At 48.2% G+C, this 15,046-nt stretch overlaps 1 protein-coding gene across 1 annotated transcript in view; it reads right to left on the bottom strand.

Moving 5' to 3' along the window:
• The window catches only part of LOC139229014 (mucin-16-like), a 110,509-nt gene that overhangs the window by 84,844 nt on the left and 10,619 nt on the right, over positions 1–15,046 (bottom strand). The window contains exons 7-13 of the mRNA XM_070860678.1: positions 14,827–14,996; positions 14,168–14,194; positions 9,338–9,499; positions 8,874–9,032; positions 8,392–8,550; positions 7,463–7,623; positions 7,306–7,373 (exon numbers count right to left, since the gene is read on the bottom strand). Of these exons, the coding sequence (XP_070716779.1) occupies positions 7,306–7,373; positions 7,463–7,623; positions 8,392–8,550; positions 8,874–9,032; positions 9,338–9,499; positions 14,168–14,194; positions 14,827–14,996 (906 nt within the window). The remainder of the gene's footprint in view (positions 1–7,305; positions 7,374–7,462; positions 7,624–8,391; positions 8,551–8,873; positions 9,033–9,337; positions 9,500–14,167; positions 14,195–14,826; positions 14,997–15,046) is intronic.

The following is a 15,046-nucleotide window of genomic DNA, read 5'->3' as shown; positions in this document are numbered from 1 at the left end:
GCCCTCGGGGCAATTGATGGGGGTGAGGAATTCTTCCTGGAGGTGGCAGCCAGTGGCGACAGCTTAAGTGCAGTGTTGCTCCAGGGGCAAAACGGTCAGCTGAGACCAGTGGTGTACTCCTCCAGGGTCCTCACGGAGGTAGAAAAGGGATACTCCAATTGTGAGAGGCACTTGCTTGCCACCCACTGGGCAGTAAAGAGAGCTCAGATCTTTACCGGAATATCCCCCATTACACTCCTCACCCATCATACCCCGACGCAGATGCTGTTGGACGGGAGGATTAAGGACGGGACAGTGAGCAGTGCTAGAATCACTCGCTGGACCCTCCTCCTCTCCCAAATGACTTTAAAGGTCAAGGGCCTCTGCGAGCCCAGGCTCGCAGCAAATTTAATCTATCCAGGGCAGCCGCATCGATGCTCTGTGGAGGAGGTATGGGACATTAACTTTGGATTTCGGGCAGGGATACACCCCACAGGCCGCGAGATCTATGTTGATGGCTCCAGTTCAGTGTCCGCGGGTACAAGACTCACGGGCTGCGGAGTTTGGGATCCCAAGGCAGGAATTGCCTTGGCTCTTAAACTCCCATGCACCCTGAGCGCCCAGCAGGCGGAACTCTCGGCGGTGATGTATGTGGTCACACACCCCGAGGAATTCCCTACCCCATACACGATTTGCTCGGACAGCATGTTCACTTGCAATTCATGTACAGAGTATCTGGCGATTTGGTCACGCCGGGAGTACACCTCTGCGGGTAGGAAGCCCCTTGTGACCAAACCCCTGCTAGAAAAGATCGTGGCTGCAGTGAGAGAAACCGGGGATGTATATATCCATAAGGTAAAGGCCCACTCCAAAACTGAGCCACGGGGGGAAGGTAACCAGCAGGCAGACCTGCTGGCAAGGGAAGGTGCTCGCACAGGTCGCCCATGGGACCCATACGAGGCAGGCAGGATAGCAGCAGCAAGAAGCAAGCCAGGGACACAAGGGAGCGTAGGGGCGGCTGTGGCCCTGGACCTTAAAGTAGTCCAGATGCAGGATCCAGTCCTGAAGGCTGCCTTGGCTGCTATCAAAAGGGGGGAAAAGGCAGAGGGCCCATACAGTGCTGTAGATATTGCTGTGCGGGAAGGCATGTTGTTTAAAGGGGACAAATGGGTAGTGCCGCCACAACACCGGAGGGAATTCCTTCAGCTGGCCCATGAGGGTCCAGGTGAGGGACACCCTGGGCCAGAATCTACCTGGCAACGGGTAGAAAAGGCAGGGTGGTGGCCAGGCCTTCGGGAAGACGTTCGCAACTTCTGTGCGGGCTGTCTGGTTTGCGCTGCAAACAATCCAGACCCTCAGAAAAGGAAGGCGTCTATAGGACACGTCAGGCGGGTAGAGGGACCATGGCAGTCGATCCAGATCGACTACATCGGACCCCTACCGGCCGCCCAGGGAGGTTATAAATACTGCCTTGTCCTGGTGGATGTGTTTTCCAAGTGGGTGGAAGCCTTCCCTTGCCGAACAGCTACCGCGGTGGGGACTGCAAAAATCCTGGTGAGGGAGGTGTTCTCTCGGTGGGGTCTACCTCAAATCGTGGAGTCCGACCGAGGAAGCCACTTCACCGGCCAGGTGATGCAGGCCACCCTAAAGGTGCTGGGGATAAGAGCCAAATGGCATGTCGCCTACAACCCTCAGTCCTCAGGCCCCGTAGAACGCCTGAACCGGACCCTAAAGGAAAGGCTGCGCAAGGAGACGGGAGACTCACCGAACAAGTGGGTGGAGGTCTTACCGTTGGTCCTCATGGGAATCCGGGCCAGTCAGTCAAAGAGCACAGGGTACTCACCCCATGAGCTGATGACGGGCCGGATCATGAGAACCCCAGTGCATGTGTTGGCGCCGGTTCTCACCGAAGGGCAGCTCCGAGAGGTGAACCGGGACCAGTTTGTCAGGAACCTGTTTGAACACCTGAAACAGATTCACTGGCAGGCTGCTAGTAACATGGGCAGACAGCATCAGAGTAACCGATTGCTGCTAGAACCCAGCAAACACCACGAATGGGAGATAGGGGACCAGGTCATGGTGAGGAACTATGCTCGGGTCGGGGTTTTTGAAGCATTATATATGGGACCATATAGCATAGTCGACAAGGCTAGCCCTATGGTCTATGCGGTTCGATTGCCTCGCCGGGTGAAGTGGTATCACATTAATCAGTGTAAATTGTTTGACCCCAAAAGAGGTAAAAAACAGAGGGGACGAGCAAGGGAAGGGAATCAGGCACTGAGGGAAGAACAGGCCCCGGTGGATTTGGAGGCTCCGGAGGAGGCAGCGGGCCCCGAAGCTCTACAGCCGGGGCTGGTTCACTGTTCCTGTAAGGCTATCCCACCACTGGGTAGAGGTTCCCAGCCCACTAACAGAAGTAGGGAGAAAGGCTCTACCATTAGCAAGGTTCAAGGGGAAGCTGAACCTCCCATGGTGGATCAGCTGGGGCTAGCCCAAGAGGTGGAGGAGATGGCACTGCAGCCCATAACATGGGACTCTGCACCGACAGTAAGGAGGAGTAACAGAGTGCCACAGCCCAGGGCGCCGTGGTCCCCTGTTTACTTAGCCTCCAGCCCCAGACTGATAAGGCGAAAGACAACAGGGAGGGTGCTCTGTTGCAATAGCAAGGGTCTCCCACCGATTATCCGGGGCTCGGGACGGCCTTGGAGGGCAGCACAAGACTCATTAAGGGGGACCATACGAGCCCCTCAGCGGAGGACATCCTGGTCCCCAGGGTACGGTCAGCCAAGTGGTCGACGACGCCTTTACAGTGACAGGATATAGCCTGGCCACCCGGGGACGGGTGGCGGTGTGTATATTTTCCCTTCCTGTTTTGTTACTTTGTGTTGTGAGTATATGTGTTTAGGTAAGGCAGTGACGGTTGGGTACAGCATTTTTGTGTTTGGAACATGTTACGCGGGCCGAGCCTGGAGAGGTCTCTCAAGGCAAGGCCATGTTCTTCTTGCCTTTCAGATGTCAACACCTCCCTACTGGATGTTAGTGATGCTGGTATCGCTAAGGATCTGCACCGGGCACCGAGGGGAGACCGAGGACTCCCTGGTTTTCGGATGCTCCGGGGGCAGAGCGCCGACAGTGATCACAGGAGAAGGGACTCCGGTGGCGGATGGCCGGGTCACCCACTCCCACGAGGGGAAATGGCCTGGGTGGTTGGGATTGAACTCCACCAAGTACTCCAACCATAAGGACTTTACCTACGGAGAGGCCTCCATCCCCTGCCCGGAGATCACTGGCCACTTCCAGAGTGAGAGTGACAGAAGGCAGGAAGGTATGCCTAACTTGGCAAGGGGACATACCTCTGGGACGGTGGTGGTGGCTCAGAAAGCTCAAGAGGGAAATGAGAGACCGACACTCGGACTGGGAACGTCTGGATAATGATACCTACCGAACCATCATGGGGTCATCCGGCGGGGTAACGGTGTGCTGGGAGAAATGGTGGGCGTACGACCAAGGAATTTATTTGTGTATGTGGGGATCCACTCGCGTGTGTTCAGAGGGGATCTCCATTGCTTTTTATAGGTGGTGGCAGGATGTCGGGGATGGGGTGGTATGGGATCGCAGCGGGGAGGCGTGTGTGATCCCTAATCCCCGGGTACCAGTAAATGCCACTGAACTTGTAGTTCGGGAAAGGAAGCCCCCACCCACGGCCAAGCCCACCGTCCCACACGAGTGCCCGACAACAAACAGGGGGCCGGGGAATGGTTTAGTGTTGGTCCCTACCGAGAAACTATTTTATCAGGGGGTATACTACGCAGTGGCATCAGTGGTGCTAAATCTGACAGAAGTCCGCCTACCTACGTGGTGTCCCCGGGAAACCGAGCTGTTATACCAGGCTCTGCTGCGGGAGATGTTCCGGAAGTTCTATGAACTGGACTTCGGGGATGTCAAAGTGACAGACTTGTATAAACAGTGGGATAGGGCCGAACCGGGCAGGCAGAAGCGTGGCACTTTAAATGACATTTTCACGGGGTTTAACACCGGGGCGTCTGCCATAAACAGTTTGGATAACATGCAGCTGGCCCTCCAGATAAATGGGTTAAAGAATCAGCTGCACAAAGTCCTGGGGGACGAGAATACCGTAGTGGGATCCGCGCTCCACGAAGAGGTGGCAATGACAGTTCACTTAAAGGAGATTATCTCTCAATTGGAGGCGCAGGCCAGGGCTGTAAACGCCTTGATTCAGGAGGATAGAAACGCCTCCGATCAAGCCGCCCAAAATGAGGTGTGCGTGCTCTATGGGGCCTGGTTGCTGGGAGAGGGACGGAGTAACCTCGAGGATCTGAGACAGGGACAGGTCCCCTCCTGGATCAGCAACCAGCACTTAGCAGCACTGCACCCTTACGATAATGTTTTGAGTCCTTGCCAACTTCGTGTAGCATCGGAAGCCTACCCGGTACCAGTGGACTGTGGAAATTCAAATCATACCATCATGGGTGTGGTGGTCAGGATGCCCGTGATGGGGGCGTCCCCACGACCAGCACCCCTGTACCGAGTGGAGAATGTGGGAGTCATTCGTGGAGGGGTGCATGTTCGATTCCAAGAGGTCCCACCTTATGTCACAATGTGGGAGCACACTGTGACAGGTACAGACCTCTCGGGTTGTCGGAGCAGGGGAGCACAGGTAATCCTGTGCCCCCAGCACTTGAACGCTTTTGCAAGGCCACAATGCGGGTTCAGCACTGCTGGGGCAGAGCCTATCAATTGCACAATGGAGGTAATGGCCCCTAACCACATGCCTCCACAGGTAGCATATGTAGGCGGTGGGACATATTGTGTCACCACAAGTGCCCAACGGTATGAACACGGACCGGGAAGGTGGTGTCCAATTCCGTACAGCAGCTTTTGCTTTAAACCCAGGGCAGAGGTTCAAGTGGCACACACCAGAATCACACCCATCCCTGAACCTTCCACGATTCACCTCACGGTACAAAACAACCTCAGCCATCTACAACGATATGTCGCCCAGTTTGGCTATCCCATTGCCCCACTACCTGAGAAACTTACAGCCCTCCTCCAGGCAGTGGATTTGTCTCAAAAACATTTTTACACCATGGAGCAGAAAACTGAAATTCTAGCAGGGGAGATTGCCCAGATTAAACCCCCAGCATGGTGGAATTTGGGAATACGGGCAGACATACCTGCATGGATCCGGGTGGGATCGCATGCCTTAGTAATCGGCCAACTCCTGATTGTAGCTTATCTGCTAGTTACAAGCTGTAAGCTCAGGAGAAAAAGAAAAAGAACGCAGTTCCTCAGGCTACTACACAGCCAGGAGAGCCGTTGCTAAACACTCAAGGTGTGTAAACAAAGCTTGACCGCGACACTTAGGCGGTTTTGTTATTTCCAGGGATGACTGCGTTTTCATACATGGCTCCTGGGGAGTTTGCAGGGCAGGTTTTTTTTTTACGTTTGAGACTGAAATGAGACTCAATGTACAATTACTGCTGTAACCTTAAGTACATATATGTATGTTGCTGTCGTGTATTGTAACCTGTTGGATTTCTGTGTTTAGTACCGCGTTAAAAGGAATTACGATATATATTGACCGGATCAGTTTAGAGTTAAACTGGGGAAAGTTGGGCAATTTGGGAGACCTAGGGTTTTCTCACCACCCTGAACTTTGACACACTCGAGTGGTGTCTGACTGTGTCAGATGGGGGATTATGTAGGGGAGGACGAAAACCCCCTCATTTTACCCAGAAGGAAAAGGGCTGTGGGATCAGTCTGTGCTGTGAATTGAAACCGATGGAAGGAAAACTTTGGGACACAAATGGAGACCCCCCCCCCATGTTTGGACTCATAGGAAAGGGAATTTAATTTGGAACTATCTACCAGAAAGTTTGAAATCCTAAAGTGCACATGGAAGAAACTATGAACTTTAATCGAATTTGGGATTTTTTTTAAGGTCTGCAAGAAAAGGGGTGGAGTCAATATCAAAAGGGCCAGTTTGGACATTGGAACTAATCAAATTGTCTGGGAACTGTATACCCTCGAAACTTGCCCCTTGAAAACATTAGCATTTAAACAATGCCACATACATATTCCAACACCTTTTTCATCAGGCATAGAAATATCTGGCTCAGGCCAGACTAGCACAATGGCTACAGGAGGCCAATGCAATCAACACCCACTCAAACCTTGAGTAGGTTAAGATCAGTGGGGAAAAAAAAACCTAAAAACCTCAAACTGTTGCATTTTTCAAAATCAAAAGTCCACCAATGAGAAGAATCGACTACAGCAGGAGAGGCGGACTGGATAATCTGGCTATAAAAAAGGGGTTTCTGACGTAGTGAGAGAGAGGAGTGATGATTTTCCCTGCCCTGGTGATTCAACAACCACAACCACAGGCCTCTCGACACGGAAGGAAAACCAGTGTCCGAAGACACTGAAGATAGAAGAAACAAACCACCAGACTGCAGAAGGCACAGTAGTGAGTATAACCTCTGGTCCCCAGAACTCCCAACTCAGTTAGGCCAGGAAAGGTGGGAGGTTGGGCATTGTACTGCTAAACTGGTGTAAAGATTTTCGTTGTGTCCGTTTTAGTGGGATTTAGGGGGATTGTTTTGTTGGTGTATTGCTGTTTGTTGAGTTACACCTTGCCAAATAAATTGGAAGCCTAAAGTTCCTCTTGGAATCACCTTGTCTCAGTTCTATTGTATTACATCTCCTGATCGTGAGTCTTATGTCAGAACCGTGTAAGGGAAGCTAGGAGCGCCTCGAAAACGCTCAACTGTGTGTCACAGGCTAGGGAAGAAGGGGTTAGGAGTGTTTGACACTCACAGGTGCCTCACAGGCTAGGCATAAGCTGTGGGGACGCACGAGTCTCAAAACCCCCTTCATAAGCTGTGGACACAGTCTCTCCAGGGGTGCTCTTGCAGCACTCAGGGTACCTCACAGGCCAGGCATAAGCTGTGAGGGCAGAAGCCCAGAGAGAGACACCCAAGGCACAACAACAACCCTGTGAAAACCCCTTACACAAGATGTATGAAGTATGTCACAGTCACTCAATGATGGTAATTTGGGGTGGCTTTCGTTGTGTGAGCAATAGTAGGATCAATTCTTAAATTGAGGAAGATTGGGTGTGTGGGGATTGCAACAATACAGTTAGGAAATTAGCTCATCAGATTGCGACAGCGAGTATAGAATTTTCTTAAACTCTATATAATTAGATTTTTTGCGTTATGTAATAAGTATACACCATTTGAACATTAATATAGGTTGTGCATTCATTTTAACTCGGAACTTTCACTGTAATAGTTAATTTCTTACCTGAAAGATAGAGACTGACAATTCAAGAATGTTGAATTTACTTTGCTATTGCGATACAGATTATTGAGCTGTAGGAAATTAAAATTTAACATTTCAGTATGAGAAGTGCAACGAAATATAGTATTTGCTGCTCTAATGACTTCGATGACATGCTTACCTTGTCAAGAATGTTGCTTGATTCAGCCGTGTACAATGGGGAACTGAGATTTTGTAGACTTGGTGTGAATGGCAGTGTGAGCACATTGAAGGTTACATTAAATTTTTTTTTCTGAGTTTCTTGAACTGGTTTGTTTGTTACAGGTACAATGGGGGGTTCCACTATAAAAGAAAAAGGTGCAAAGCAAACTGAGGTTAAAATATTTAAATGCATCCAAATAAGGATTGCAACTTACTAGGAGAGTGCTTACTGGGCGTCCACCCAGGCACAATGATTATCATGAATTGGACAAGCTGGAGAACACGCTGATAGAGGAACACACCCCATTTACGCTCTGATACAGTCACGAGCTCCAATTTGTCTGATTTTCCAAAAGTCGCAGTATTGAGGCGATGCAGTGCTCCTGGGTGGAGACCCACGGAAATATCCCTGTTAATTCCATTCAAAATTTAATTCAATTAGACACAGCAGTCTTGGGTCGGGCTCGGGGGTTTCTGCTACCCAGTGCCCCATGTCCTAACCTTAGTTTGGGCTGTATATGGAGGGATATTGGGCCCTCCGCAAATCCAGCTACATATGCCACTGTAAGGCCCAGCAGCAGAAAGCGGGCACAGCTGCTGTTCCAGGCTGCGAGAAGGCTTAACCTAGAGCAGATTGAATGGCATTTGACTTGGGAGCTTCTCTAAAGATTCTGGCAGCACTTTTCTCGTTGGTCTGGCAGGCCTGGGATTCTCCCTGTCTGGTGCCACTCCAAAATTATATTACTTCTGCTTGGTGGGTGCCCCTGTAGAACCACTATTGGTGCAGGCACCTGCCCTATTACGGCAATGACCTTACCATATAATATTTTTATTATGTACTTTTATTCCTGCATTAGATTGAAAGGGATCAGAATGAAACAGCTAACAAAAGTAGCCTCATATACTCACCACTTATTGAAGAGAGTGTCGTTGTTAGGCTTGTCATTGATGCTTGAGTAGAGCTCCCTGTAGTTGTTACCACTGTTGTACCTGTTGATGTGGGAGCTGATGTAGTGGTCGGAGCTGCACTGGAAGTCTGTGTACTTGTAGTTGATGGTTCTGTTGTTGCTGTGAATATAGTTGACATTGTTATTGAGGCAAACAGGAAACTTGGAATAAAATACTCAGAAATTTGCATGAACATTCAAACTGCTTTCTTCTGTTAACACTCACAAATATGATGCAAATTACAAAGTCATAAAACAGAGCCATGTTGCAACAGCTGAAAAGCACCAAGTGTCATTGATCATGTTCCTCCCCTGTATTATTGTAGCTGACAAACTACCACTATAATATTTTGTTATTATTTTACTATTATGCACTCCTAATCTTGCAATAGATTGAAAGAGATCAGAATCAAACAACTGGTAAAAGGGGACTATTAGTCTCACCACTTGTTGAAGTGAGTGTTGTTGTTGGATTTGTCGTTGATTCATGAGTAGCGCTCCCTCGAGTTGTTACCACTGTTGTAACTGTTGATGTGGGAGCTGATGTAGTGGTCGGAGCTGCACTGGAAGTCCGTGTATTTATAGTTGATGATTCTGTTGTTGCTGTGGAATTAGTTGATGTTATTGAGGCAAATGGGAAACTTGGCTTAAAGTACCCAGAAATTGCATTGACACTCAAACTGCTCTCTTCTGTTAACATTCAGATCTAATGCGCACTACTCAATCATAAAACATAGCCATGTTGCAACAGCAGAAAAAAAGCAATTGAGAATTGCAAATGTTTCTCCCCTGTATTATTGTAGATGATGAACGACCATCATTATTATTTTATTATGTATTTCTAATCCTCGATTTGATTGAGTGGAATCAGAATGAAACAGTTGATAAAAGTGGACTAGTATACTCACCACTTGTAGAAGTGAGTGTTGTTGTTGGATTTGTCGTTGAATCAGTTGTCGATGCTTCAGTAGTGCTCTCTGTAGTTGTTGCTGCTGTTGATGTGGGAGCTGATGTAGTGGTCGGAGCTGCACTGGAAGTCTGGGTACTTGTAGTTAATGGTTCTGTTGTTGCTGTGAATATAGTTGACATTGTTATTGAGGCAAACAGGAAACTTGGAATAAAATACTTAGAAATGTGCATTAACATTCGAATTGCTATCTTCTGTTGCTTTTCTGCTGTGTTGCAACTGCAGAAACGCAACATGTGACATTGATCATATTTCTCCCCTGTATTAATGTAGCTGACAAACTGCCACAATAATATTTTGTTATTATTTTACTATTATGTCATCATCTTAGGCAATTCCTCGGAGTCGAGCATGGTTTCCTTCGACACTAAAATTGAGTTCTCAGGTGATTGAAGAGTCCAATGTGCGATCTTCAGTCTATGTCACAGGTTGGGCAGGTGGTTGAAGGGACGGGTGGATAGGAGGCATGAGTTGCCGTATACCCCTTCCGCTGTCGATGCTTGGCTTCAGCTTGCTCTCGCCGAAGAGACTCGAGGTGTTTAGCGCTTTCCCGGATGAGTTTCCTTCATTTTGGGCGGACGTGGGCCAGGGATTCCTAGGTGTCGGTGGGGATGTTATATTTTTTCAAGGAGGCTTTGAGGGTGCCCTTGAAGCAATTCTTCTGCCCACCTGGGGCTCGCTTGCCATGACGGAGTTCCAAGTACAGCACTCGTTTTGGGAGAATCGTGTGAGGCATGTCGACGATGTGGCCCGTCCAGAGGAGCTGATCGTACGAAAGCATGGGCCTTACACTCGACATCCGTAAACAAAGGTCCTCGACCAACCTGCCCCCGCCACACAGCACTGCACCCTGCTTATCAAGATCCACGACGAGGCCTTGGACAACGTGGACCATTTTCTATACCTCGGGAGCCTACTGCCAACAAGGGCAGACATCAACGAAGAGGTCCAACTATTATGTATACCTAATCTTGCAATAGATTGAAAGAGATCAGAATGAAACAGCTGGTAAAAGTGGACAATTCTGTTCACCACTTGTTGAAGTGTGTGCTGTCTTTGGATTTGTTGTTGATTCAGTTGTCGATGTTACTGTGAAAGTAGTTGACCTTGTTATTGAGGCAAACAGGAAACTTGAAATAAAAAACTGAGAAATCTGCATTAACAATCAAACAACTAACTTCTGGTCACACTTAGGTATAATACAAATTACTAAGTCATAAAACAGAGCCATGATGTAACAGCAGTAAAACAGCAAGTGCATTTGCAAATGATTCTCCCCTGTGATATTGTGGCTGAAAACTACCAATATAATTTTTGGTATTATGTGGCCCTGAATTTCAGTACCATTGGAAAGCTGGTGCTCCCCCTACCTTTTTGTGGCCATTAGCGCCAAAATATTTTTGTGGCTGGGCCACCCCCATATTCAGTTCCAAAAGTGAACAAATGGGGGAAGGAGTTTGTAAGGATGGCTGGTGTAAGAGGTGCAAGGAGAGCCAACAGGTTCACTGATGGACGATGTGGAGGACAGAAGAATAATACTGTTTCCTGACGTGGGGAGACCTGGCAGACAGGCAGTACATAATGCATGGAGCGAGATTGCAGGGTAAGTGTCAGGCACCTCCATATATGTGAGGACACACCCTCCCAGGAGAGTGCTGGCAAGTCGGCACCCGGCCCTTCCAGACTCAGTGTTGTTCCGAAGATGTCTAGAAGGACAGCTGTAGGCCCCAGACAACAACCACAGCAGCCTTCCCAGGCCCATGATGCAGCCACAGGGATGACAGTTTGGCGTAGTGTTTGGGTATTCACATGTAACAGGTGTTATAGTGAGATGCACAGGGATATGTATTGTTCTTTATGGTCTGTTTTTGCACTGATTTGGATATTTTTTGCACATATACCTGGCCAGGTGTTTCATCTGGGAGTGGGCAATTTTGCGTTAACGCACTCATTACGAAGTCCATTGAAAGTGGGACCTGAAGGGTCACGTGCAGTTGCGATTATCTGAAGCGAGCAGCTATGAAATGCAGCTGAACCTCCCTTCCAGGGTCGCGATGGGGATGACGCCTCCTAGCTCTGGGGCGACGGGGATCCTCCTCCTCCTCCTCCTCTTCCTCCTGCGCCTCCTCCCCCACCTCAGGTGGTACTGCTGGTTCGACCTCCAGCGTCTGTCCCCTCATGATGGCCAGGTTGTGCAGCATGCAGCAGACCACAACGATTATGGAGACCCATTGAGGAGAGTTCTGCAAGATGCCACCAGAGCGGTCCAGGCACCGGAACCTCTGCTTGAGGATGCCTATGCACTGCTCGATGATGGCACAATGAGCATCATTGTATGCATACTCTGACGCTGTCCTGGGATTCCGCAGTGGAGTGACCAGCCAAGTGGACAGGGGATATCCCTTGTCCCCAAGCAGCCAACTGCAATCCTGATTGGACCCGGTGAAGATGGCGGGCACACTGGTCTGGCGCAGAATGTATGAATCATGGCTGCTGACTGGGTACCTCGCATCAATGGCCTGGATCCGACGCTGGTGGTCACACAGGAGCTGCATATTCAGCGCGTGGAAGCCTTTGCAGTTGACAAAAATCTCGGGGTGATGATGTGGCGATCTCAGCCCAACGTGTGTACAGTCAATGGCATCCTGCACCCTCGGGAAGTCTGCCATTCGGGCAAATCCACCTGTTTGTCCCTTGTCATTGGGAAGGAGATGTACTGGACCCTCCTCCTATTCAGTGCATCTGTAACCTGCCGGATTCACCGATGTGCCGAGAATTGGGAGACGTTGCCAATGTCTGCAGTGGCAGACTGAAAAGACCCCATCGCATAAAAATTCAAGCAAATGGTGACCTTGGCCTCCACGGTTAGGGCGGTCCTGAGGCATGTTGGAGGCTCCAGATCTTCTCGCAGGACAGTGCAGGGCTCCCTCAGTACTTTCGTCCGAAATCATAGCCTTCGCAGGCATTGCTCATCAGTGAGCTGGAGGAAGGAGAACTGAGGTCTGTAGACCCTTTGAGGGTATGGCCTCCTTCCCCCATGTCTGCGTTGGCCACCTCCCCTGGCAGCTGCCTGCTGGCCATCTCCCTGGTCTCCCTCATTCTCGGGCTCCTGTGGAGGCTCTTTTTGGAAAGGCTCCTCTCCCAGTATTTGGAGGGGAGTGGGCAGAATCCCACACCCTCCACCTGATTCCATCTCTCTCCTGGCCACCCTCTCGAGCTGCAGGTCTGTGCACATCTGCGCGCTCTTCTCTCTGTTGTGCAGCCATGGCTGCTGCCTCCCTTGCCCGCTGCCTCTCTGCACAGAGCTGATGGCGACACCTTCTCCTGCGTGCCGCCCTGCTTCTGACCAGGTATCGTCCTCCCAACACGCCTCCCATCCTCAGAGAGAATCCTGTCAACCAGGTCTCTGCAGCCCACAATGAGGCTTACAGGCCTCCACTAAACAATTAGCAGGTTTAATGAAGCAAATACCATGACTACAATTTAGTACATTTGAAAGTCAACACAAAACTTAATTCAATTATTTCCCTGCCAAAGGGTGCAGATCCCAGCAACACTCCAGCGGTGTCAAGTGCGAGCGTCAATTCGGATACCTGGCGTGGGCTCCGCCTGAAGAACTCTGACCTTTTATAGCTGAAAATCCCGGTGGTGTCCGATTTCCAGCGGCCCGGCCATTGCGTCTCTTACCACACGAAACTTCTCCGTTACTCTGGCTTCACCCTGCCTTTTCCGGCAGAAGTGCGCACCGTTGATGACCCCCACACTGAGCTGAATATGGCACGGAGCGAGAAAAGCCCTCGACTGTGGCAGCGAATCGATTTTTTCGGTCGAGCGTCCAAACTCTGCGGTAGCCGTCTCTTCGGGCACGGTAAATTTCGGCCCAAATGTACAGCGCAGAAACAGGCCATTGTGACCAACTGATCTTTGCAATGTTTATAGTCCACGCGAGTTTCCTCTCACTCTAAGTTCGTCTTCCCACTCAGCCTCATATCCCTCTATTCTCTTCTTCCACAATACATTCACTTGAAATTCCACTCTGATATTTTGGCAGAGACATTAAAACACATTTATTTTGAAGGGATTAATATTTGTGATAAAATATCAAAGAGAATATTCAGATGAAGATGTTAAATATTCGTATACTAATATCCCACAGTAGCATTTCATGACCAATCTCTTCCTGCACATGTTATTGGTGAACTGGGGAATTTGATCAAAAGGACAGTTGTGTTTGATGTTTACTTTTCAACACAAATTCATTTGATAAGTAACCATAACTAACCAATGCATTTTACATTGGGGATTTAAACAAGTAGATTTATTTGGTAACTGCTGGAGATGTAGAATATTTGGACATCATTATTACACAGTTCTTTTTCAATAAATAAAGGAATGAATATTTCATCGGTACAGTTACAATATAGTGATTGTAATACATCAACAGGCACCTGAGTTAAAAACTCACTGGTTATACTGAATTGGATGATCATTTATTCCACTCACCAGACCTTTCAGAAACTGGGAATTCCATTTCTAAATGTAATTGTATGGAATATTTACTCTGTGTTATTAGCTGAACAGAATCCTAAACAAATCTCTCAAGGATGTGCTTATGATTTCACAATGCCTAACATGTGGAGGATATCTTCCCATTAGATCCTTGTCTCAGGTCAAGCTGTTGTAAAATTACATGTGAAACGAGTTCATTTTACCTTTGTAGAGATATTCAAGTGCTATATTAATTGGGCAGATAAATAATGATCATACTTACTGGTTAAAACAGCTGATTCATGGTAACCTGAAAAAACAAATATATTTGTAAAGGATGACTTAAGCTAGTTAAAATAATTTCCTTTAAAACTAGAATTAATTACATGAGATTGATAATAAATGGTTTCAAAAACATGTGAAGGTTTTATAACTTTTTCACATTTTATTAGAAATTGAATGTCTCAAAATGCAAAAATGGAATCTGACCATCAGGTTCTTCTTAAAAATTAATTAATGCGTGTTTTGGCTCTTTTGTCACTTTGATTTAGGAATGAGTGAGTAAGAGCCAGCAGAGCCATAGCAAGATAGAGCTAACAGATCAGGAATGAGAGAGCAAACAGATCAGGAGTGAGTGAAGGCAGAAGACCAGGAATGAATGAGCAAGAGGCAGTAGAACAAGAGGAAGAGACGTCACCAGACCAACATTGAATGTGAGGCAGCAGATTAGGACTGTGAAAGGCAGCTGACCAAGAGTGACAGAGAACGAGCAGACTCGGGATGAGGGTGAACCAGGAGATTAGTGGGGTCAGAGCATCACTTGTGAGAGAGGTGGTGTCAGGATGGCAGTGCAGCTGGAGAGAGAATCCCTATAAAATAAAGTTTTAACCCGTTACAGTGTAAGTTAAAATAAATATATATTTAATTAAAGTGAGCATATACCATCGACGTAGAGGCTGTTGCTATCCAGTGAATATGTTCCTAAGGTGATGATGTTTTTTGTGTTGTCTTGGAATTCATGATAGAGTTGAACTTTATCAACTTGCTGGGCGGCAGCTCTCTTTATGAAAGTACAGATTGCCTCAACTGTACTGTTACCGTCACTTGCAGGTCTGCCACATACAAATACCAGCTGGTTAATTTGCCTTAAAATCTTCAACAT

This window comes from Pristiophorus japonicus, chromosome 18 (assembly GCF_044704955.1).
Source record: "Pristiophorus japonicus isolate sPriJap1 chromosome 18, sPriJap1.hap1, whole genome shotgun sequence".
Taxonomy (NCBI): Eukaryota; Metazoa; Chordata; class Chondrichthyes; family Pristiophoridae; genus Pristiophorus; species Pristiophorus japonicus.
The sequence above is the reverse complement of the archived record's forward strand: the minus strand, read 5'-3'. Positions and strand labels throughout refer to the sequence as shown.